Here is a 26,357-nt window from a genome sequence, read left to right as displayed (position 1 = left end):
GAGAGAGCCAAGAGGATTCAGCAAACAGCCCCACTCAGCACAAACACACACACACACACACACACACACACACTCATGCACGCATTCACACACTCACACTCACACACACACACTCTGGACTACACCCTGTCTCGGCCACACCAAACTTCCTCTCAACTTTCTCGCAAATTTTGGGTTGGTATCGTCAGCGAGATCAAACGCTTCCATTCACAGATTTGACAAAGAAACCTGAGTAACTTTTATTACTTTCAGCAATGAGAGGGTGATTTTTGATTAAAAAATTATGTTCATTGACACAAAGCTTGATTAAGATTTTACAAGAGTGCATAAAACACTCACTGATTACAAAACAGATAGAGGCTGTAGCTAAAGTCAAGTAAATTTTATTAAGAATTTATTCACTTTCGGACACTGGCCAGTACAACACAGTGCAATATACATCTTTACTTTCAAATAAAAAAAGGACAAAGAAGGACATAAAAAATAAACCCTCAAATTTTATGACAAAATAAAACGTCCATGTACAAAGAAACCAGGGACAATCACTCCAAAGACTCTATCAACACATTCACTTGCATTGCATGAGCACTCCAGCAATACAGGAGACAAAACATGGCCAACAAGAGGGGGCAGAGGTCAGTGCTGTAGTGCATCAAGTGACAAAGTGCTTTACAGAAGCGCAGAGTGAGTGGGTGGATGGCAAACATGAGGAGGAAGGTTACAGTTAAGCCATTAATCAGGTGCAAATAGTCAAATTTGGAGTAATATGGAGGGTAGAGCCATTTAAACAATGTAGAGGACGAACCATCCCTCCATTGGAGTAGTGTGAGCCAACGCCCTGATTCTGAGCCAGTCAGTTTGAGCAAAGCCCGGTTTGACAGTAAAGATTGTGCATGCACATTAATGGGGGACAAAATAGAGGGAAAATTGCACATTCATTGGAGAAACATTGTCAAAACATGATCCGAGTGGTGTGTGAGGGCCACAAGTTTGATGTATGGCTTTTAATAGATGCATACAGCTACAATCATTCAATCTATTAAAGGAGTGAAGACAGACTGATTAGTGTTTCCATCAAAGATTGAAGAGAGTGCTTGTGCTGATAAGGAGTGTGCATGATTGACACATGCGAAAATCACTTGGCCAAAAGTCCCCCAACAATCGTCCACAAAGACAAAAAAAAGACATTTAGACAAAAAGACATACAGTACAGTATGCAGCAACTGTGACACTGTTAGGTTGTGGGGTGTATCAAAGTAAAAGGCAGTGAAGCCTCTAGTGTGATGAATCTTAAAGGTTGTTTTCAAAACTAGCTCTCTGTCTTTGTTAAATCAATGATAATACAAATATAACATCTCCTGATTACACTTACTAACATGATATACACTCCCACTGACAATCAAGTCAGAGGCGATTTGTTCTCTATGTTCAAAAATCATTAGCATCTGAAATGTTGGTGGCCACACTTGCGTGACTCCCACCAACGACCTCCACAGATACACGGCCGACGCAGCCAACATGTACATATGAGTGAAATAAACTAAATACATCTTGTAGAGGATCGGCTGGATTGTCCTCCAGCGTGTGATGAAGCACATCCAGGATAAAGAGGCGTTGTGGTCCCACAAGAATCTCCTCTCTCCCACCCCCACATCCACATGTCCTCCTGGTCCTTATTAAAGTGTCCATGCGAAGTCCCTCCTGGTGCAGGAGAGATCCCACAGGTTCAAGCATGAAATGGATAAAGCGGAGCAGCCTGACGGGTTTTTTTTTCTCCTTGCTTGTTTTTTCTTTCCATAAGACAGAAACTCTCCATAAAAAAGGCACCATGCACATTTATCGACCCAGATGGGGAGAGACCAAACAACAACAACAAAAAACCAACAAACAAACAAAAAAAACAAACAGAAAAAAATACATCAGCAGCTGTAGATTCACCTCTCCTGCTCTCTGGGTCAAACTTTAAGGCTTCTGTTTCACGTAGGTTCATCTGTTAAGGCAACCTTGAGGAGAGAACGAGGGGATAACAGGTGTCAAAGATGGAAATAAACATGAGCTTTTGTTGGTGTTTTTTGAAAAGACAAACAGAGAAGACTAAAAAAATGATCTCACCTCATTAATGACTTAGCTCTCATTTTCATATTGACTCAAGCGCTTCTTGGACTTCAGCTCTTTCAACCACTGGGGTGAGTCCTCCTCACTACAAAGATATGAGAAAGTCTGTATCGCTAAGTGGAAAGTTAAAGCTAGAAAACAAGGAGCTAAGGGGAAATAGTCCCAGGAGAAAAGTATCCTTTCTCTAAATGGGGTTTCTTACCCATTTTCTTTCCCACCCGCTGGGGGAAGCACACGCGCTGCCCGTGGAAGGAAGGGGGACTTAGGAGAGCGAGAAAGCTGGGAGGGAGAGGGAGTAGGTCCATCAGTCTGATTGTCAGAGTCACCCCTCTTCTTCAGCTGGGCCTGAAAACAGGAATGGGGAATATTTCAGAGCTCAAAGTAAAAACTGGAAAACAGGAAAAACAAAATATCGCAACAGCTGAAGAAGTGAGAAGCGATAAATAGAATCAGATTCCACTGGTTTATATGCATTTCATTTAAAGAATGCTTTCCATTTTTCAACTCAACTTTTTTTCAGCTCAACTGCACAGGAAAAGGCCTCACCTTTAAAGCTGAAGGGTCCATCCCAGGGAACAGGGCTACCCTCTGTGGCTGAGAGGCAACAGCAGGGGGGGCGTCAGCTCCTCTGGCCTGCTCCTCCGAGTCTGAGTCATCAACCTTACTCTCAACCTTTGCCTCTGTTGTGGGGAAAACACTAATTATTCTCACATGTCAGCATGCAGTTGTCAGTTACAAAGGGATACAAGGTGGGGTGCAGTTAGACATTCAAGACAAAACTCCATTTCAACTACAACACTAAACTTTTGAGTGCATCATTTTCATCATCTGTTTGGAGTATACTGAGGAGGAAGCTGATCTGATGGAACAGCATCTTAAATCAAGATTTCCGCTGGTTTTGTTTGGTGTAAAGAAGAAAATAAACAAAACAATGCAGTTCTAGAGAAAAAGCTAACCTGTGGAGTCTCGGAAAAGCCAGTCCTCAGTGGTTCCTCCCTCCCCCTCTGCCAGCACAACACTCTGACGGGCAGCTCTGGTTGGCCGTGTCGGCGGGGCTCGTTTCTTCCCCAGCTGGGCTCTGGAGCGGAGAGCACTGGTGTCTAACAGAGTGGTCGGAGCCTGGACGTCCAGACGCAGGAAGAAAATACATGAGCCAAAATGCAAACACGTGTATAACTGAGAGCACGAGTGTCAAACATGAAAAGACCTAATTGCTGTTTTGTCAGTTTTCGCTGACATGAACAAAACCACGACAACAGACACAATAGAAAAGTAAAGGCACATGTTGTGAGATCAAAAGAACTGAACTGTGGTTTAACTCTTCCATGACAACTTACATCGGGGAAAGAGAGCGGCTGGCTGTCAGGTGAGGATGGGGGAAGGACGCTGTCCAGGGTGTCAGTTTCAATCTGTGAGGCTCGATCACCTGGTGTGTGTGGGGGAGTGGGCTTCCTCGGTGAAGGGCTGAGGTTGCTTTCTGAGCTGGGAGTGGCAGGAGTGAGGCTGAAATAGGTTTAGGTTAGGAAACACTTGTGAAAACAACTTTGTGGTTGCTGTAATCACAGTTACAGTCAAACAGAGTTTGAGTCATATCTTTTCTTTTGTTCATGTCAACACTGTGGACTGCGAGGCTCCCCCTTCACCATGACAAGGATAAACAAAAGTGATCCATATAAATATATATCTCTAACAGACTGCAGTTTTATTTGTTTTTTTTTTCCAAATTTGAACGACCATCCATTCTTTCAAGTGTCTTATTATTTTCTGGCCACAGGAGGTCAGTAATAGATTGCACTGTAATGCAATGTAGGAGCAACAAAAGAGCGATGTGTCTGTGTTACAAGGTGATGATAGAGTTATTAGAACTCTTTATTATAAGCAATAATTCCCCAGAGATCCTGCTACAACAATAATATTCTGTTGGGTAGAGGTACCACCATAATCAGGCAGTGGCTACTAATAATGCTTGTTCGGAAGAATAATTCATGTTTGGATATAGCTGTTTCAGGGGATCTTAAAAAACCAAAAAATTAAATACTCGTGTACACAGATCTTTATTAGAGCATCCATAATAAAGGGAGATGGTCAGAATCTCAAATCTTTTGGTTTCGTTTAAACTCATAGATCGCATGCAATAGTTGGTGGATCTCTTGTGTTATTGGGCCTTAAGTGATTGTAAATAAATAAAATCAAAATTGCATACAAGACCTAATATTAAAGGTTGTTGCCAATGGGCTTAAATATCAAACATTTTATTGAATCAGGCATTATAAGCAGACATATTTCAAATGGACATTCAGTGGATTTTAGCCAGTGCAATCTTTTTTTGCTGAGTATGAATCAAAAATAAAAATAAAAACTTGTGGACAAACAGTGGACAGCTCTGATAGTTACGGGACACTGACCTGCGTTGTTTGCATGTAAACACACTGGACACATATAAAAATGCATCCCTGGACAGCGAAAACAGAGTGTATGTTTACCTGTCATCCGTGCGCAGTCCTGTCTCCCAAGTCCCATACTGACTGTCAGTCTCACGGACCAGAGTTTCTGAGTCATTCCCCTCCTCTTCACCACTGACACTTTGCTTCTGCTGCACCTGGAGGCAGCAGGGAGGGAGAGGAAAGACGGGGAGATTATTAATTAATGAGGATTAAATTGGATCAAAGTTATGTAACAGACTAGCTTGAGAGACACCAAAAGAAACTCTCAGTTGACACTCAAAATCTGCAGGTCCATTTTTATTGCAATGACAAGGTGAAGTGTCTCTACTGGTCAAAAATCTGTTTTAATGATCAGCAACACATTATTATGAATGATAAAGTACAGCAGTTTGCTAATCCTATTGAGCTTCAGCAGCCAGCAGTGGTAAGATTCATAATGAAAGGTGAAGGGATGAGTTAATGGACACAGGACCAGAGCAGGGACAAAGACGCAGATGGGTGCGGGGGTGATTGAGTGTGTGTTTGCTGTCTACTGAACCATGTCTCTTTTAATGAGGCTGGTACAGAGGACGTACTGTCTCAAAACCACACAGAGCTCACAGAGACACGCCTGCGCATGAACTGATAACCCTGGCCTATATAGAGAAAAAAAAACAATAGAAAATCCTTCAGTCCTCAGATGTTGTCTGAGGGGTGGACGGAGAAATGTGATACACCTGGCTCTGCAATTGCCCAGGTTCCAAGACCATGAGAGAAGTTCACTAGCAATGTTTATATGAGCAGTGACTGAAGATCAGAGCTCTCATTCTTAAAGGTTCATGAATGCTGTCCTTGTTTTCTTTGTGTGTGTGTGTGTGTGTGTGTGTGTGTGTGTGTGTGTGTGTGTGTGTGTGAGCAGAGATACAAGAGTACGGCAAGAGAGACAATTGGATACAAACAACATTTGAGGTGAAGTGTATCTGTGAGAAACTTTGATTGAGGGAACAAAACAAAGCTGAAGACTGCGAGAGAGAGAGAGATAAAAAAAAAGAACAGCAGCAGAGCAGGGTGTCATTCATCAGCTAAGCCTTTCCTGACAGGAAAAAAAGAAAACAGAGAACAGTGCGAATGGCATTCAGCACTGCTCCCTGCATCTGACAAAGCACTTCTACTCAGGTTCTTCCTCTTCTCAGGGATTTACAACACTCACACTTTTCAAGTTGACATCACAGGGTCACAGCACTTAGCTTGAAATACACACACGTCAGAGTCCTGCTTCCACGGACAACAATGAACAAAACCCCTCGTATGAATCAGACTGTGGGTTGAACGTTCCAGAAAAAATAACCATGTCCTCCACTTGTCTCCTGGTCTTCGGGTCAATTGAACAGGGCAGCTAATTCAACCAGATGAGAAGGCCTCACTCTAAGAATAGGCTACAGAGAAATGTATCTCAACTATAGAAACAATACATTGGGTTTAGAAGGCCCCAAGAGTACAGATGAAGTAGTCAAACACTACATGTCATTACAAAATTACAGGTAGGTCATTTTACAGCTCAGTCTTAAACAAAATGTTATGCCTTCTCTCCCAAGCTGGGCAAATGAAATCTGGGAAAAAATCCCTTCAAAGTACATCACTTATGTCCTCGCAGACAGGACAGGACAGGACAGGACAGGACAGGACAGGACAGGACAGGACAGGACAGGACAGGACAGCAAAACAAAACAAAACAAAACATGAACCTCATTCTCAATTTCCCCTTGCTCAAAGAACAGACACGGTCTGTCCTCTGCTGGACTGGCATTAAACCTGCTGGTCTCTGGGGCTAGGGAGTTCCTGAACTTAACTGTGCACATACAGTTCTTTGTCTTTTCTTTAAATTGTATTTAACGTTCTACAATGTCGCTGTTCTTTATGTGACAATAAGTTTGTTATACCATATATCTACAGACCATTTTTTTGAATACATGAGGAACATGATGACACACAGATGACGCCTAGTGTCCTAGTGTCCTGATGCCCAGTGTCCTGGTAAAATATCTTTTTAGTCAGCCTTTGATCAGACATTCACAAGTCTATTGAGCTGAAGCATTTGACATTTATGTCTGATGTTTGGAGGTTCCCATCCCATATCTCCACTAATGGCCAGAACTTAAGTATATTAATTAGTTTAGTGAGTGATTAAGTAACTACTGTATCAACAAGAATAGATCAATACCATAATGCATGGATGAAGCCAGTAAAAGGATCTTCAGATCTATAAACAGGTAATTATAAAAAAAAAAGCTCCCTTGATTAAGTAATAGTAATAAGTTTTATACTTAAGTAGCCTAACTTACAGGGTTAAAGGCCTCCGTATGTTTGCCTGAAAAAAGAACTAGCTGGTACGACGTTGCTGTCTGATTCTGCAGGAAGGCTCAAGTGTTTATAACTGTCCCACGCGGTCACATTCAAAGGTGGGATACGAAGCTCGTCGTTATAGAGCGGGGTGAGACATAATTATCAATAATATGTGGGGGCTTCATCCAGCCAACTTTCTTACTGCTGCACACCTGAAATCGAACCATGGATGTTGCAGTTATGGGGCAAGTGCAGTAACCATTTGGCTACTAGGGTGCTCCCCTTTTCATTAAAGCAGGTTTTTTGTCCTTGCTTCAAGAGAGAGCATTCATAATAGGTCTATACACTTTTGCCTTTCACATATTCAGATGACCCATCGCATAACCTAGTTTGTTTGGAGCATACTGAGACCATAAGTGTTTGGACAGGCAATTTAAAAGCCCAGTATGAGGCATTACTGTGAGCGGACCATGTAGTTGTACCTTCTTTGATTCTATTCCTACTAGACACCTTGGTATTGTGCCATCTTTCTGTCTTCTACCTGTCACTGTACACTGCTATCACTGTTGTCAAAATGCCAAAAAAAAAAAATCTTAAAACCTGGCCTTATAAAATTCTGGTAATAAAAATTCCTGTCCTATGTGTGCATGTGTGTTACGCAACCTCAACACTCCCAGAACACACCCTCACCTAATCAGCACAGAAGAGGAACAGTGCCTTTGCTGGAACATGTTGAAAAGAGGCGCCATTATACAGCAGCTAAAAGAAAAGACTTACGGCAGGCTGCTCAAAGCTGAATGCGTCTTTTAGAGGCTCATTCATAACCTCAATCCATTTATTATTCAGTAAAACAGGGGCTTTTAACAGCCTTGCTACTGAACTTCAACTTTCTATGTTTTGGTGCAGTCTGCATTTATCTACAGACAAGGCCTAGTTAGACAGGTTTATTGGCCAAACAATAAAAACAAACCAAAAAAAAAACTTTGAACCACAAAGATTGTTCAGTCGCTCTGTTGAATGGACACTCACACGTGCAGGCTCTTTTATCAACTACAAACACTGAGAATATGGTTGATATCAGACGCCTACTGAACCAGCAAGTCTAGCAGCAATGATTTATAACTGTCAGGAGGAAGGTTTTTCCTTAATAACATTAGCAATAGTCAGCTTCCCCTGGACAGGAAGGGTGTGTCGGAGGAAATAACATAACAAAGAGCGGATGAATGGAAGGTTGAAGGAGAGAAAAGGCTGATCACTAAATAGGGTTAAACTGACAATCTAAGAAGGAAGGGGCAGGAATGAGTCCTTGGAAGCTTGTACTTGATAGTGGACCAATCACTGAGCGCCACACATAACCCATGACACACTCACATGTGACAAAGAACCAGTGGTTTATGGGCTGCTCCTACCCCACCAGTTAAATGCAAAGTGAGTAATTGTGTTGCTGTTCCTTGAAAAGGGAAGGGCTTTGCTGTAAAGCACCCAACAGATGGTCTTAAAACCGAGTGGAAAAGAGTGAGCAACTACTGTAGATATAATAAGTGTGTTTATATGAGAGCAGGCTTACAGCCCAGTTTATGATACACACAATCAGACCTTGCAAACCATAAAAATCTCTGTTAAGATATTTACATACTTTAGCACTGCAGCTACGACTGCGATGAAAGCGAGGTGGCTCATGATCAAGACCTGAGCTTACCCAGGTTATTATAAATGGGATGTGACCACCTCGAACACTGTGAGACTATTAACAGCCATAAAAAGCACATTTAGCCACAACATTAGACCTGCAGTACGTCACCGCTCTCCATTCTCTACTCATCTGCTCTAATCAATCTGGCAAGGGTGGAGTGGGAAAATATGCTCTGCGTGCACTCATGCACACAGCAGTAATCAATATCAATATCCTACAGATATTCAAAACAACTGCTCCCACGAGTACTAATCTCATGTTCACAAATGGACATTGTAGCCGCATGTCAGAGGGCTTACATTAAGAAAAACTCTGCAGCAGCACTGTGTTATTCTTTCATTACGTAAGTGGTACATACAGACGAGGGCTCAGCTCAGTACAAGGCGTCTGGTAAGAACAGAGGGGAAGAATGTAAAAACCTGACTTGGCTTAGGAATTTAGAACCGAGAACGCTGGGCCTGACGTAAAGGATTATTCTCATTATTTTCAGTCTGGGGTTTGTTTTCCTGCTTTTTTGCCAATATGAAGACTGTTTGAGACCAAATGTTTTTTAACTGTACCAATCGATATATCTACAGTTTGTTGGGAGTGCTGTTGTTCAGTGAACACACACACACACACACACACACACGGCTAATAGCTAACCCCAAAGATGATAGATAGATTGATGATACATTTTAGTGATAATTTCTATTTGATATATATTTTTAGTAATAATCACATATTTCTCATCATTAATTTTGGGTCCACCACTAATACATTACCGAAGACATTTCGTGACCTGTCTTGCGCCATTTATACCTGGCAGCACTTTTATTCCCACTGATGGGATAATGAAGATTCACCTAACTTTTTTTTTTTTTTTAGCAAATCTGATGTATTATACTATAATTTTGAATATCATGCCTTAAACTGGTGGTTCCCATACGTTAACTGCTTGTATTGACACGTGCCTGACACTCAGGACATTGGGCGGGTGATTTCGAAGTCTGGTCGACACGAACAGTTGGCAGTTTATATTTACACAACATCTGATATGACACAAATGCCATGGCAGAGTACATAAATGGTAGAGAGACATGGAAACCTGTCATCTTACAAAGTCATCTGAGATTATGAATGACTGCTGGCTATCAGATGTCAATATCCCTATTAACGTGATAGTGTAGCCATATGGGAAAATATCATGGAGTCTTCACACAGAAGACAAAGATAAATTCCCAAAGTAAAAAAAGCGTTCAACGTATTAAGAACTGCAAAGTTCTCTGGTTACAGCTCTATTGGCTGAATCACTTTCAGCTGTCATACACACCTCAACATTTCCATTTTCTGCTTTCATGGCAGCCAAAGCTATTTTAAAGCAACCCCATACCAAATACAAGACTGTGGTCCTGTACGTCAGAGCCACAGGAGAGAAAGTTATGACAGGACAGACTCCATCTCTGGACTTTCAAACCTGTTCTAACATTTTTGGGCTCATAAAGAAAAGGGTAGTCCAGATTTTCACATCCCCTCCCTCCTCCCACCCATTTAGTGAATACGTGGCAGCTGTCCATCCCATTCAGCTATTACTGACCTCTTACTGTCACTCATCCACCAACCACTGACCCAGTGGGGGACACAAGCTGTTACCAGACACCACAATAACAGTTGGTGATGTCCAAGACTAACTAAGACATGTCAACATAACTGACAGCCACACAGACGACATGAAAACACCTCTTATCTTTAGGAGTTGTGACTCATGAGGTGCTGCACAGCACTTCAGCAAACAGGCGTTACCTAAAGATAGGAACAACATCACTGTAATGTACCCATACCCTGACATGGATTTCTATATCTGTCCTTTACGTAGAGCACAGACTGTTAGACATCAGGTTAGACGTCAGGGTGGAGGAAAGCGAGAGGAAGCCAAGGAATCACAATTTTCATCTCATCAAGAGTTTATAGTTTTTAAGCAACACTAATATTAAACAGGAATTCTTAATAGGAAACAAACTGTCTTCCTTCAAACAGTACTTGCTCCTAATTTTATTACTAAAAACACCAACAGTAGGCGACACGATGACCAGAGGAACCAGTATAACAACAGCTTTGCTGAACAAAGAGAGACAAACAGGCAAACGTTTACCTTGTGCCAAGGACAATATAAGATGTGATGAAAGCGTGGACAGTGATATATGAGAAGCAGCAGGGGCTGAGCATAAGGAGGCAGATGGACAAGTTCTTGACATGTTTGGCAAGAGACAAAATAGTTGATGAAGGAGCAGCTGTTAACAGTGACATTAAAAAAAAACTGGTTGGACATTGCTGCAAAATGACTTGAATTCCACTTGTGCTTTATTTAACTCCGACTGACGTTAAAGTACTACTGCTGAGCACATAGTTACAGTAAAGGCTGACTCTACTGGTCAGTTTAAGTAATGAATCACTCTGGTGCCTGGCCAATACTAAGTCGTACCACTGCTTCCCTATTGTGTGTTTGTACTTTAAATGTGCGTGTTATCTTACAGTAGTGGGGGTGTTGGGCGCGGTGCGCCTGCGTAAGGACAGGCGTTGCTGGCTGCGCAGTGAGAACCTGCGTATGGACTCCCTGCTGCGGGAGGCCAGGGAACGAAGGGAGTTGGTTCTCTTGAAGCCCCCGGTCCCGTCCTCGCCCCTGCCTCCCCTCTCCACCGAGCTGGATAAAAAGCTGAGTGCCCCGTGAAAGGAGCGACGCACATTTCCCACCCATCCTGACACCTGAGACTGAGCCACTGACAGCTTGTCCCCCAGATACTCCATCACAACCCACGACTGGCAAGACCTGCTGTGTTAGAAGAGAGTCTGCGAACTGTGCTGTGACTCTTGTTATCACAGCAGCAGGGAATCATTAGAGTCTGGAGAGGTTGGCAGTCCAAGGACAGTGTCCTAGGTGTTCACTGGTGTGTGCTGCTGGGTCAATACTGCAGCAGTGAGGAAGGTGACATAGAGAACAGCAACACAGCTCAGCTATTTTGACGTGGTGATGTTGGTGGCGTCTGCTGCTTACAGCACTGCAGCACGGACGCCAGTCAGTCCCAGACGGTTACAGGACTGAGCCACTCTTCAGTTTCAATCCCAAATGGTCTCTCTGCAGTGCAGTCCCACTGGAGCCATCGGGACTCTGTTTCAGCTCATCACTGTCAAGGCTCCAGGTGGTCAGCCCTAAGTTAATTGTGAAGCTTTCTAATGTCAATTTCAATGCACACACACTATATGCTAGCTATGATATTCCTGGCACAACACCCAAGAGGGCATGTAAAGGTTATGTAAGGCCAGCACTTACTATTACTTATACAGGGCACTACTCAGTGAGAGAGCCCGATAAAATCTGCTGCGCTGTCTACCAACAGGTTTCTCAGCCATGTTTCTCTGGCTCAAAGTGCAAAAAGTATAAACAGCTATGAGCAATAATAATAGAATCACATCATCAACATACCATTTGTGGTTTGGCACAACATTCAATTATCAATAACCATCATTTAGGCAGACCCTGCTAATAACACTGAGTACGAGATTCTGATTTTTAAACAACTCTCAGTGACACCTCTGCCAATCCTCCAGGTGTGAGTTTCTCAGTTCTGATCCCTGCCCCAATCACAGCCGGCCTGACAGCTGTTCCAGAGCTGATGTTTATGCTTTTTGTCCAAAACGAGGCCCAGGTTAAAAGTTGCAAAATCCATCCATCCAACAAGGCTACATCCTCATGGTGAAGGGTACTGTGCTACCTTCTGGCAAAAAGCTGGGAGGAGAAATGGTGCAGGACAGCTGGTGGCAAAACGAAAGCTGCTGTAGTCATTCGTATTCCATAAGGAAACCCAGGGGGCAACCAATGCCAAACAGAAGAAAAAGGAGGGAGTACTGTGGTGGAGAAGTCAAATCCACAGGAAGGATAAAAACAGAGGAACAGAGAGAAAATGCTTCTCCCCTCGCCTTTTCCTGCAGGTACAGGCAGGTAGGAGAAAATGCGTCAGCAGTGCTGCTCTCTGTACTCAGAGCTATAGGACTCACTGTCAAGGAGAAACTGGGTGGAGAGAGGGAGTGTGGAACGGAGTCAGGAAGAGGGAGCGAGAGAGAGAGAGAATGGGAGGTCCCCGATTCAGAGCGGGAGGGAGAGGGGAGGGTGATATATGTTCTGCGGTGCTCTGTCCCTCCAGCCTGATTCAGCAGCAAGGGGAGACAGGGAAGTGTCACAGCCAGAGCAGAGAAGCAGGGGAAACAAATGTAGAAGGAAGGGAGAGAGGTGGTGTTGTTAAGCAGCATCTTCATTCAAAACAGAAAGAGAAGGCTAGAGAGAAAGTGAGGATGATGAAGTCTGACATAATCAGATAGGAATGAGTGCTTATGTTAAGAAACACTGTAAATAGATTGATTAGAAATGCATGAGAGGAAAGAGTGAATAGACAGGTGTGGCTCTACCAGTGAAAAGAGACTGCAATGTTGCTCCTCAACCCATTTGTCAGTCAAAAGCAAGAATCACAACAGTCAAATGAATGTTTGCTTAAATCTCACTCAGAGTCAGACTTGTGCAAACAGCAATACATGCACATGATAGAAGATCCAATGGATTAACAGGACTCTGTTATAAGGTGCGAGTGGACTGGTCCCCTAAATAAAGCCAGAGTGAGCCACTCCAGACACACTTCAGAGAGTTAACCTCGGAAACAAACTGGGACAGAGGGGCTCATGAAAACTGGATCCCTGTCCACATATGCCCCCTACAGGTAATCTGATTAACTTTTCTTTGAAGTGCTGTGTTAAGGGCAAGTCTGCAGTGAGGTTCTCAGTTTCCAACAGCACACGAACAGACCTCGCTCACAGACTCCTCAGCCTGAAAATGGCTGCCTCTTCCAGAGTAACCTGATCTTTAAGGACAAGCTAACTTAGCCTAAAAAAAGTTAAATTACACACTTTCTGAAAGCGGAATATCGGATAGTTTAGGTGGTAAAGGGATTACAGGAATATTTACTACAGGAATCTTCCTGTAGCAAAAATGTTTAATTTAAAAAAATATATATTTTATCATTATTCTGTATTCTCAACTTAATTATCAAGCCTACAAAATCCTAAAAATTACTGACGAAGCAAATAGTGGATTTATTGATTAGATAATCCACAGACATTTTTACAACTCAAGCTATTTTATAATCATTTAAGTCCTTATATCATTGTAAATGTGTTACCTTTCGGCTTTGGACAAGACAAGCACTTAAAAAACCTTGATCCAAGTGTTATTTCCTACCAATATGTACTCGTTTATTCACACAGTAATTTGTCTCAGCTGACAGATGGTAATATGGGGTGATAATATTCCCTCTGTTATTAAAATTAGACTTTTAACAGAAAGAAGCAAAGACAAAGAAGTAAGAAACACATTACTGCTCCCTTAATTTCCAAATACTCCTCCTTCTAATACTAAACATCATCTACTGGAAGTGATTGTTCAACACTTCCCCTCTTCTTCTGACCTCATCTGTGTGTGTGTGTGTGTGTGTGTGTACAGTCCCAAACACTAGCCCGACCAGCATCCACACACAGGAGATGAAACAGGAAGCAGCCAAGGCACATAGAGCACACTGTATACCATTACTACCTACATTCAGTATTATATAAGAGGGTTTACTATGTATTCTTCTTACAGTGAAACATCTGTAATAAGAGAGTTGTGCTGTCACTTACCCAGAGGCAGTGTGGAGTCAGGCAGCACGACCACATGTACAACGCGGCTCTCAGCCCAGTGCCCATCTCTGCTCTGCTCCACTCACCAGCCTCAGACCCTCCGACTTAAACCAATGATGTCACCACACAACTATTATCTCATCTGTGAGAGTCTGAGGACGCACCCACCAGGAAACACAATGTGGGGAAATTAATCATTTCTGATATCTGCCATCACGGATTTTGGTATTAAATGTAATTTCTTTAATTCCAGAAGCCAAACTGTCAGCATCTAAAATCTAAATCTAAAATCTCAGCATCTAAAAGATAGAATAACTTTAGGTACTGGACAGTAAGTGAGACAAAACAAGCTTCAAGTTACTTTCACAACATAATCTGCATATTAATTGATTATGAAACTTACGCTAAGTTCTAGCTGAATGTGATATTTTCTTTGATTTTAATTGAAAATTGTTTATTTTCTTACACTGCCATTTATAAAGTTAAAACAAATCAATGACATGGTCAAATTGAGCAGTGACATGGGGCGTGTATTTGAATTATATACAGCATGTCTGTATTGAAAACAACGGAAGACACACTGCTCCAGCAGTCAAAGAAGTGACAACATACTTGAAACACGGAGGTGGGTAAAACGTGCTATTGACAGGGGCAAACACATTCTCAAATTTCAAACCACTGACAGGAGGTGGTCATACAGTGCACTGCAAACTATTGCCAATTTTTTTTCAATTTAATATTTAATTTCACATGATATTTTTTGTTTTTTTTACTATAATTTTGCCATTATGCATAAAACTCTCTAATCAAGTGGATCTTCCACCTTGTGCAGCATTGTCTGCAGCATCATGCTGAACTGCTTGGAACAGTGTGTATTCTTATGCTTGATTAAACTATTATAATTAGCTTCACTCCCACCACTGTTTAGAGCAGCACAGCAGTTTCAACATGAGCCTGTGGGTGACTGTAACTCAGCTCCTTTCAAACCAAAACACATGCACACTGACCGCAGCAATGAGACGGGTACCTGCACAGACACCATGACGTGGACAAAATGAAACACAACCACTAGATGGTAGCAGTGACCTTAAACTCATGGTGACTTAATCTGAGCTCTGTATCATGGCACTGTGCAATTATGAGACACAATATACTGTACCTGTGGGTTTATAGTGTAGGTCTTCAACCTGGGCCTACAATTACAGTCTCAATGACAAAAAGCCTGAACTACAAGGTTACAAGCTATGATTGACAGGTGTAACTAAGCAGCATAGAGGAACACAGTCACACAAATATTACGTGTCTGCCTCGCTGCAGGACACATGATCATTACGGGTCATTTCACTTCACAGGTTTCTCTGAGCGATGCTGACAGGCTTCTGATAAATGAGCAGTGAAAACACATACTCATTAACCATTAGTCTGATCCAGTCCTGAATTACTGGCCTGAGAAGGCGTTTGGCCGCCACTTCCCTAGAATGTGACGCGGGATGGGTGTAGGTGAGTCTATGAGGCCATGCCATCAACATTAGTCACCGTATCTTTACTACCTTAGCGCTGCAGTGTTCAGCTGTCAACGATCAGTCAACTAACTGCATTCCACTTACTACCTACCGTCTGTGTTTAATGCACAAGGCACACACACACACACACACACACACACACACACACACACACACACACACACACACACACACACACACCAGGCTCAAACACACACACATAATATTGTTTACGCTCAACTGCACGCAGGCTTCACTCCCTGCTTCCACAGAGCTGCGTGAGAAACAGTCCAAATGAAAACAGTGACTGTAACAAAGGGCTCAGAGCCAGTCATCGATCCGGAGGAAGAACTTGGGCAGCAGTTTTAGATCTCACTGGGTTACAGTTTTCCTGGAACTCAGCATTACTGTTGCAGAGGCCGAGCTGCAGCCTGACTCACCCAGCTGTGGTGGTCCCGCTCTCTGTGGGCGCTGCGACTCCTCATCCTGGAAAGGCTTCCCTCCACGGCACTGCTTGAGGGAGCCGATCGCCGTGACACACTGCGAGACCGCATCCTGTTAAACTCCTAACAACACAAAAGAAACAAAGTAGACTAATTATTGTTGTAAATCTGGAGAGATGTTTAACCTGACTTTTTTTCAGGTTATAGTTTGTTGGACACCGGATTTTTAACTGGTGGAATATCATATATATATAAGTGGGAGAGGCACAGCATGCATGCATAAGAGCAGAGGAACAGCTTAACTAACAACAGCAATAGAGGACAACAGAGAAGCATAGATTAATGGACTTTTACTAAAAATATTATTTTTACTTTCAGCCTATTTATGTAAAACATGCTATGGCTCATAGAGTACATAGCTTACAAGTGAAAGTCATTAGATTTTTTATCCAGCAGACATGTAAAGCCAGAGCGAGATGTTAGCTCCATGAAAAAGAAATGACAATGCTGGAACAAGTGCCCTTACTGTCTTTTAATTTGAACTGTATGTGGCTGACAGATGACAGAGGTTAGTAAGACCAGTTTATTAGGAACAGAAATGCGTTTCAGATATTTGTTATCTAAATATTTATTTGGACAAAGAATACCACTACTACTATTTCAAGCACGTTTGTCATCCATTTTAACTATGTCCATATTTTGACTGTACTGTCATAATCTACCTTGCCAACCTGGTGGCTGATTTCTACAATCAATCAAAATAAACAAATAAATGTATGCATACATACATAAACCGCATAAACTGCTTTCAAAACACCAAAAAGTCTTTATAGTCTTAGTATTTCATGGATCTCTCTGACTCACCTGGGATCCCTGTGATCTCCTGTGACTCCGGACCTCTACCCTGCTGTTTTGAGGCTGTGGCTCTCTGGGGAGCCAGATCTGCTCAGCAGGGGCGCTGCTGGAAAGTCCACCTGGAGAGCTACCAGTTTTGGCATCTGTGCCGGGAAAGGGAGCCGAGTGAAGTGGCTCATCCAGCATGGCAGACCAGTGCCTCTGTGGAGCCAGGAGCCGTTCCTCCTGCCTGAGGAGGAGTTGCTCTGGGCTGACTTTGCTGGAATGTTTCCTGGGTTCAGGTTTGTCCACGGACATCTCAACAGGCCGCAACTCCCAAGGGTCCTGAGGACACGTTGTCCATACTGGGCTTGAGAAACCTACTGAAGTCTGCGGTGGCACCTTCCAGCTAACATCTCTCTCAGGCATAGGCTGTAACTTGGCCCCAAACCCAGCGTCTACTCCCTGAATACTAGGAACAGGAAACAAGTCTTTACTGGGGAAGAGCTGGGTCTGGGATGTGAAAGCATCGATGTCAAGGATGGCAGGTTTGTAAGACTCTTCGACTCTTGGAGATGGCTCCTTCCATCGTGTTGCACGGTCACTGCGCTGAGGAGCAGCTTTGGAAAATGGGTCATTTCGGATCACAGAGTCCAGATCCACCACTTGAGGCCTGAGAGGTGATGACTCCATCCTCGCCCTCTCCTGCTCCTCTTTCTTCTGCTTCTCTTTTAGCCGCTGTCTCTCTGCTTCTTGCTGTTTGGCTATCTGTCTCATTTTCTCTGCTTCCTCCCTTTCCATCTTCTCCCTCAGTCTGCGTTTCTCAAGCTCCAAGATCTGTTGTCTGTCCCTCTCTGCCTGTTTTTGCTTTTCAAACTCCATGAGCATTCTTCTCTCCATCTCTTTAAGCCTCTCCAACTCCTCCTTCCTCTGCCTTTCCTTCTCCAGTTCTTGTTGCCTCAGTCTCTGGTTTTCTAATTCCTGTCTCTCAATATCTAGTTGTCTCTGTCTCTCCAGCTCTCTTTGTTTTTCCCTCTCCACCTCTTTCTGTTTTTCCCTCTCCATCTCTCTCTGCCACTCCTTCTCCATCTCTCTTTGTCTTTCCCTTTCTTTATCGAGCTCTTTCAGTCTTAACATTTCCTGTTCGAGTGCCATCTGTTTGAGTTTCTCTGCCTCTTCTCTCTCCATCTTCTCTCTAAGTCTCTGCTTCTCAAGCTCTATCACCTGCTGCCTCTCCCTTTCTTTCTGCTTCTGTTTTTGAAAATCTAAGAGCTGCTGCCTCTCCAACTCTTTAATCCTTTCCAACTCCTCCATTTTCTGTTTCTCCTTCTGGATTTCCAGCAGCCGTCTCTCCTTGTCCAGCTCTTTCTGCCTCTCTTCCTCCCTTTGTCTTTGCTTCTCCAGCTCACGCTGTCTCTCCCTTTCCTGTGCTCGCAGTTTCTCTCTTTCAATCTCTCTCTGTCTCTCCAATTCTTGGCGTTTTTCCTTCTCAAGTTGCCGCTGCCTTTCTCTTTCCAGTTCTCTTTGTTTCTCTATCTCCAATTCTTGCTGTTTCTGTTTTTCAAGTTCTAACTGTTTCTGCCTTTCCAGCGCACGTTGTTTCTTCTCAAACTCTTGTTTCTCCTTCTCAAAAGCTTTCTGTCTTTGCCTTTCGAATTCTCTCTGCATGTCTCTCTCCTTCATTCGTGCAAATTCTAACTGCGCCTGTTTCTCCATTTCAAGCTGTCTCTGTTTTTCCCTTTCAAGCTCTTTCATTTTAGCTTTATGTTTCTCCGTCTCCTTTTTTACTTCTTTTTTCTTCTCAACTTCCATCATTTCCTCTGTCGTGTGTCCGTCCAATGCTGATCTAACCTCTCTGTGTGACATGTGGCTCCTCATCATTAGCTCCTCAACTTGATCTTGAGAGGTTTTTCCAAAAGCTTCATCTAATGATGGATTCCTCCTAACAGGAAGAATCTTCCCTTGAGAGCCCCCCAGGGCAGACCTCACAGAGAATTCATTGAAGGGCAGACCCATGTCCCCTGTGTTTGCTCCTGCATCTACAGGAGAAACTGGCTCGTGTATTTGTCCGGTCAAAGCAAAATATGTTGCCCTGGGTTTCTGCTGTTCTTCTGCTTGCAGCATTTTCAAACGTTTAGGTGCTGCAGCCACTTCCTCCTGCTCTGCTTCTCTGTGCCTGTCCTTATCTGCAGCAACTTGTCCTTCCCTTTGCGAATCCTTTGGCATCCCTTTCTCCATGCCTGCATCTTGGTCGAGGCCTGTAGTAGTCCACTTCTGCAAAGCTCCGACTCTCAGATATCGTGGCTGCTGTTCTGGCGTCAGTGCCAAAGCCGGCTCTGCTTGTGCTGAACCAGTCCTCTCCGCTGGCCTGCTCCCTTCTGAGCGCCTGGAGCGTAGTGTCATGGCCTTATCCTCCCACTGAGCTGATGGGACGTTCTCGCTCACTGCCCTGTTTTCTTCGATTGCCTGCACTGTGTCAAAGGCATGCAACACCCGCAGAGGACTTGACGGAGATACAGGTTCTTTGTAGGTGGCAGTGACCAAGGTTCCCTCATCCTCACTATTTCCCCTCTTAAATGACAGGCTGCTGAGCGAATCCTTGGGCTTGTTTACAGGGTTGCCCTCGTCCATCATCAGCACACTGTGCCTCTCCACGACATTTTCAAACAAGGATGCTCGCACTGTCTGTACTTCACTGCTGGGTGCACTTTCCTTGGAAATGACACCAAATGTCTGTCCCCCCTCAGGTGTTTCAGGCGTGGAAGCCTTTTGGAGCTGCTCTTGGGAATCTTTTAAATCCACAAATGTCCTGTTGTCCCTGGGGGTGAGTGCTGACTCTTCGTTCTGAGAAAATATATATTAAGAATTGTTATGTGATAACAGGTAACTTGTTGTTTATATGTTCATTTAACAATCATAAGTATTTTCTTCTCCTTTCCACCATTTGAACACTTTCTAACACTAATACAAAGTCATCTGAAAAACAGAAAAGCTTTAAGAAAACAACACTGAACTGAAACACTCCTTACTACAAAACCAGACATAGATTAAATGTGACTTGACAACACAACAGGAGAAAATACAGTACACAAAGGACTTCAGGTGATTGAGTGAGCATAGAAAGGATATCCCCTTGTTCTGTGTTGGCCTCATAACACTGGGTGTGGTGCAGAGGTGGTAATCAAAGCCTTTCTGTGTTGACCTTTCCCCAGTGATCTCCTCTCAGCGCATTTCATAACCAGCAGCCACCGGGGATGATTAATGCGCTGCCTGTCTTAGGTTTCAGAGCTTTGTACATCTGTGGCTGTGACAATTCTTTTTCCTGCAATGCCCCATTTCCTCTAGGGAAATTCTCCTCTCCATGCAGACAGGCAGGGATCGGCAGCAAATGTGAGCCCTTTTTTTTGGTCAAAGTTGTATTCCACAATGATTTTCCTATTTGTGTATACAATTGCAGTAGAAACTAAATAGGCAAAAACACAGCTAAGCTGATCCTATCAACTTCCATCTGGTCCACATTATATTATTCAGGTACTCCCAAGTTTGCAAACATTTGCTTTTTCTTCTTTTTCTTATATGTCTTGGATTTTATTTTGACAAGAGATGACAGGAAACACTGAAATGCAACTCTGTTTGGAAGATGGCATGTGAAAGCCTTTCCCTGCACTAACATGAAACGCTTTTTCATTGTTATTCTCATTTGCCTGCTAAACATAGACTGAACCCAACAGAAACCAGTTCCTAAGAAGCTCAGTCCCTCTCTTACCCTCCTCTGAGGATCTTTGCTGATCTCGTGGTGGTCTGTTGCCTCGCTGAGGGAAACACTGCCCAGGTCGGGCGACCTCTCGGATGAAAACCTGATGAGCATACATCACACGAGACAAAGGCCATGCATGACAATGGAACTCGTGGACAAAGACATGGGACAAAAGCAAACCGAGGAGACATTAAAGGCAGCTCTTACCTTTTAGTCAGGTCGAGGGGCAAGGGGCGGGGCTTCAGACATGGTTTCATGACGGGACTCTGAGTTGGTGTTGTATCCTCAGTCAGCTGCTTGATGAGCCGTTTAACACCCACTGGTGGTTCATTTTCAGGGACCAGCTGCACTGGAGAATGAAGATCTGACCCTTGGCCTGTTGCACTAGTCCCAGGAGAGGAGGACGAATCGAGGAGGAGACTGATTCGTGACTTGATGCTGGCCCCACGCTTATCCTCATCAGTCTCCTTCATGCTCATTTCTTCTGTTTTTCTGTTGCTTTGGTCTGAGACAGCAAGCTTAGCTACACCATCAGTACTTTGTGGTGCAGTACTCTTAGGGGTTTTCTCTTGCTCCCCCTTCTGTGGTGGTGTTGTCTCCTCTGGAGTGTTTTCCTTAGTGTTTGCCTTAGGACTTTTATGGTGCAGTGAAAGACCGATAGACTCAAACTTGGACGTCAGATCGGCTGAAAGCGGTCGTCTCCCAGCCCAGCGAGGGGCAGGAACCGGTGCCTCTGTCTTGGTTGGACTGTCTAGGAAAATGGCTGATACAGGCCTGGGCCTAGAGCTTCTGGGGTGGGGTCTCAGTGGCACAGCTGCCTCAGGTTTAGCTTCTTCCTTTTCTTCTTCTTCTTGCCCTACCTGAGCAAGAAAACCCATGGACTTGGCTCTGGTAATAGAGGGCCCACTTTTGCTGGATGTCTTCTTTTCAATCTCCTCTTCCTTTTTAGTGGTTCCAGACCACTCTGCAGATGGGGTTTTTTTAAGGCTCTTGGAATAGCCCAAGTTTGATGCACCAGGTTTTTGCCTCTCTGCTGGCACAGGAGGAGTGGGTCTGCTGGGGTCTCCAGGGTCAAGAGGAGGGGCTGGTTTAAATGGCTGGATTACTGGTTTGGCTGTTTGCCCTGTGTTCAATTTATTTGACGTTTTAAAGGAGGTAGGGGAAGGACGGTTGGGATTGGTTGACGCAGACCTGGGTTTAACAGTGGTAACTGGTTGCTGTGGTTTTGGACTGCATGGAAGCTCTGGTTTGCTTCCAGCAAGGCGAGTGGACTCTGGTCTGGGCTTGGTTTGGGGCTTAGGAGCCAGTATGGGCTTAATGGTGGGGTTTTTATCCACAGCAAAAGGTTTAGGAGTGAGCCGTGGCTTGGGTCCTGGGGCAGGTTTGTTAGGTTCTCGACTGATGATATGGGACTGGCTGATGGAAGGGATCTCGATGAGGCTCTTATTACTGGAGTCAGTCAGGGGACTCAGGTGAAGTCGTCCTCCCGCCACCGTCCTCCCCACCTCCCCAGTCTGAACCTCCACCTGAGCAGCCATCTTCTTCAACTGCACCTTGAAGTAAAAGGAAAAGTTCTCCTCTGAATAACAAAAGAAAAACTGAATTTTTATTATTAAGGTGCTGAACCACAGCACTGCATCACGCAAAATCAACATAATTAGCCTCACGGCACTGACTCTATCTAGCCATTACTCTGGACTTTGTCTTGGGAGTGCCTTACACTGCAGTACAATTATACACCTGAGGGAGACAGATATTTACACAAGGTTATTGATCACTCTCTCAGGTTAAAGATCACGTGTTGATAGCTGAACAAGAAATGAAAAAAATCTGCCATAGTTGTTCATCATCACAATCACACCGTCAGGCCTTCTTCACAGACGGTATTTTCAGGAAAAGCACAGGATTGAATAATAAATTTACTGACAGCTGAATTTTACTCAGCTGTTTGAGTTTCAGGGTCCTGGTATTATATATGCTGGCTCAATGTCACAGCTTGTCATGGTGGTTTCTCCAACTACAGCCAGTTAAAATGCCTGCGGAGAAAAAGGCCTATTATGGTTAAAAATGCAAACTGAATTATCTCACACTAATTTGGCCAACATGCTGTGGATACTATGAATGACACATGAAGCGCTCTCCAAATGTCTTCCCTTTGTTATTTTTGTCAATTAATGAAAATTAATAGTCATCTATAAACAAGGCCTTTTCTATAGCAGACATCTTGACTCGTCCTCACAGAAAAGCATGCTGCTACTAATAACATTAACAGTGGCTCAGGTCCATTAAAGTGTCCCAGTGAGCCAACATGCACACCAGGAGCCTGGCACTGACAAAACTCAAATTACTCCAGTTCCAATACACTTTTGATGGCTATATAAATGTTATTTTTTTATACACTATATTTCTCAAGCTACATACTTTGTATTCTCTTTTGGTAGATATCTTAATGCCAGATGCACGACCTTGTTGTTTTTTTAAAAAGAAAGAAAGAAGAAGAGGTGCTACAATGATAGTCAAACTGAATGTATGCTTCATTCAAAAAAAAACACTGCTTAGCATTCTTATTTGTATTTCAGCCTAATGAATATATTTTAACAAAACACTGCAGAGGCCTACAATCATTGCCTCTGCTTGACTTACAATTTGGGGCACTGTAATGCAGTTTATCTTAAACATCATCAATTGTTCATTTGTCATAATCAATTGTAATCTATCAAATTCAGTAACTGAGTAAAATGTGCACCACTAAGCTAAATTACCGGCGGATTAGTGATCAGGACTGTGAACCTTTAAGGTGTATCCTGAGACAGGGGAGGGGCTGGACAACTGTACAGTGTCTTTGTTTTCTTTTTCATGTTGTAACACAGGCAAATCAGGCTTTGACAGTGAATGGGGATTCCACTGCAAACGTCAAATTTCCATTAAAGATTCAGCCCCTCTCTTAATGAACTTTCACATGTTTATTTTAAACTAACTCTTCAGTCTAAAGGAGGTATAAGGATAAATATGAGATAATCGGAGTTCATCTGTCTCTGTTGTTTTGACACACAATGACAATGATCGGTTTTATCAGCTGTTTCTATTGTCAGAGCGAAGATGGTAAACATTACAACTCCAGCACTTCTGTGCTAGCCCTTTAAGAGGTTCCCTCGTCACATCTGATAATGCTTTCCACATGTTGCTGTGTTGAAATACTGAACTATACAGACCAGCAACAATTCTTTTGGGAAAATGACATGCTGGAGGAATCTGCTGCAAATAATCCCAGCATATCTTACCTGACCAGATGTCAACCGTCGGCCTCGGAGCTCTGGCTTTTGTTGAAACCGAGCTGGGATGTCATAGCACAAAGGAGGAGTGAGTTGAAGGAGCCTAAGAGGAACACAATTTGTGTCAACAAAGCACATAAGCTTTTCACTCATCAAGGCGGCTGTGCTTCAGACTGTGGCAGACAAAATCACAGCAGAGCTACTACAGGGCTGTCCACATGCTTCGCCACTGTGGTGTTCTCACGCCGCCATGCAGAAGCAAATAGATGATGATGTTTACACTGACACAGACTTGAGTAAACACAGTCACACCCACAAATTTGAGCTGATGGCATATGTCCAGAGATAAAAGACAACAAAATGCATGAGGAAAGTCATTAAGTCATTTGCTGTTATAGGTTTACCTTTTCCTGTTGTCATATATATTTGCATTATGTCTCTGATCACTGCTCACCTGTCATCACCCACACACTACGCACTGTATCTGTTCTATGTAAATTCAATCTGTGAATACTGGGGCTATAAATACTGTAAACACAAGTGTTTTCTGCCTAATTCTGTGTGAATCGTGTCCTAAAGTATTTACTCTTTCTTGTGCATCTCATCATGTTCATCAAGTGATAATCACTTGATTATCACTACTGATAAATTCCTTCTACTTAGCTACAGATTCAATGATTATAATCCATAAATCTACTGTACAAATGCGGAAAATAGAAACAGAATAAGAGAAGAGAAAACAACAGTGACTTGTGCTCAGACAGCAGAGACTGAAAAGATGAAAACTTGAACTTTAAATGTTGACAGGAAACGCCTTCGCTAAGATGGAATGCTAAACATTTGCTGTGATGGTGGGTCGAGGAGTACAGCAGGGATTTGGAAAGTGTCTGCCTTATGCAGTCAGACATTTGAGCATCCAACACAAAACTCATAACTTAAAGCCACAAACAGCAACAGTAAATAAGTATTTTTTCTGGCATCATAAGTAAATATGTTGAAGATTCAGAACATTTGGCAGGCATGTTTAGGAAGTAAGTGTAGCCAAAGTCAGACGCATGTCTCTGATTTCTAGCAGGAAGCACAAGAAGAAGAAGGGTAGGGGACAGAGTAAGCCACCACAGTGTTTGTTGTGTTTTGGTTCAGTGTCATGAGCAAAAAGATATCAAGTCAGTAACCTGGTTCAGCCAGTTATACAAAGGAAACTTCCTAACACAGATAGCTTCATGACAACTGATACATTAACAGCTAAAAGAAGAAGTATAGTTTATCTCAGGTGAGTTCTCACATAGCGTACAACAGAGCTTTAAATTACAATCCACAGCGTGGAGTTTTGTTGAGTGTCTGTAGATTACCTGTAGATTCAGGTAAAATGGACTGTAAATATCCCACAATTAACCAAAAGGCTAGATTTACTGTGTACATAGGTACACCCCAAAAAAAGGAACACGAAAACATACATGGAGATCATCAGTTAATACATGTTAACACGGGTCATTTGTAGTTATTTAACTACATCTAAATAATGTTAGAGCAGTCGCAAACTTTTATTAATTAACCACGCTACATTAATTAGGTGATTTTCCAAAATAGCTATTCCCATTAAATTAGGTTTGTCCCAGTGTAGACCTGGCAACAAGTGTCATCTCTTCCTCCTGTCTTGTCCTGTCCTGTCCCGTCCCGTCCTGTCCGCTCACCTAAACTACCTCGCATCGTGGACGGTACCCGGTCCAGTTTAGCGAAAGACAACAGTTGGCCTGCTCAAAACAGGAGTGCATTTTATGCGCCAAAACTATGCACAAGTACTGAATGAGCACGATGCATTCAGACCGAAGGTACAGCTCAAGCTATCTAATAACCGCGGAGACTTCTGTTTAAGAGAAAAGATAAACGCATCAACAGCTTGCTGGCTAGCAACCATAAGCTAACAACTCAAGAGGCTGAACTCGCAAAATGGAAACACTGACTGAACCTGTCCTTTGGTGGCTGTTTGATCCGAACTGGAGACAACTTACCCAATGGGGATGTCAGTTTTGCGACTTCTCTTGTCGAAACAACTTCAAATGCGCTATATTAAGCCAATTTAGCAGAAGAATTACGACTCGTGATAGTTGGTTAATACAGGGGCTAGCAGACTAGCTAACTTAGCTGGTTTACTTAGCTAGCCAACTGGCTGGCTATCCCGTCTCAGGTTGCAGTGTTGTTGACAAGCTGGACTAGACAGCGCTGAACAAGCCGCCTGACGGGTTAGCCTCCACACCAGCGTCAAGCGAACCAG

The 26,357-nt window shown here is 43.2% G+C and overlaps 1 protein-coding gene across 1 annotated transcript; it reads right to left on the bottom strand.

The window, feature by feature from the left end:
• Nucleotides 1-368: 368 nt before the first annotated feature.
• On the bottom strand, nt 369-26,295 carry si:ch73-138n13.1 (calponin homology domain-containing protein DDB_G0272472). Its single transcript, XM_041041792.1, has 13 exons — nt 26,095-26,295; nt 24,092-24,185; nt 21,018-22,363; nt 20,820-20,910; nt 17,084-19,897; nt 16,217-16,342; nt 4,599-4,714; nt 3,453-3,618; nt 3,072-3,234; nt 2,662-2,795; nt 2,318-2,460; nt 2,113-2,200; nt 369-2,003 (listed from the first exon to the last, which is right to left on the bottom strand). The coding sequence occupies exons 3-12, from the start codon at nt 22,346-22,348 to the stop codon at nt 2,125-2,127; spliced, it is 5,160 nt and encodes a 1,719-aa protein (XP_040897726.1). The 5' UTR covers nt 22,349-22,363; nt 24,092-24,185; nt 26,095-26,295; the 3' UTR covers nt 369-2,003; nt 2,113-2,124.
• Nucleotides 26,296-26,357: the final 62 nt, after the last annotated feature.

This window comes from Toxotes jaculatrix, chromosome 7 (assembly GCF_017976425.1).
Source record: "Toxotes jaculatrix isolate fToxJac2 chromosome 7, fToxJac2.pri, whole genome shotgun sequence".
Lineage (NCBI taxonomy): Eukaryota > Metazoa > Chordata > Actinopteri > Toxotidae > Toxotes > Toxotes jaculatrix.
This window is presented reverse-complemented; position numbering and strand designations above follow the sequence as displayed.

Coding starts and splice junctions, on each gene's coding strand:
- si:ch73-138n13.1 (XM_041041792.1), bottom strand. CDS start 22,348: ATGGCTGCTCAGGTGGAGGTTCAGACTGGGGAGGTGGGGAGGACGGTG. Junction 16,343..17,083: donor GGAGATCACAGGGATCCCAG/GTGAGTCAGAGA, acceptor TTGTGTTGTTAG/GAGTTTAACAGGATGCGGTC. Junction 2,201..2,317: donor GCGGGTGGGAAAGAAAATGG/GTAAGAAACCCC, acceptor ATATCTTTGTAG/TGAGGAGGACTCACCCCAGT.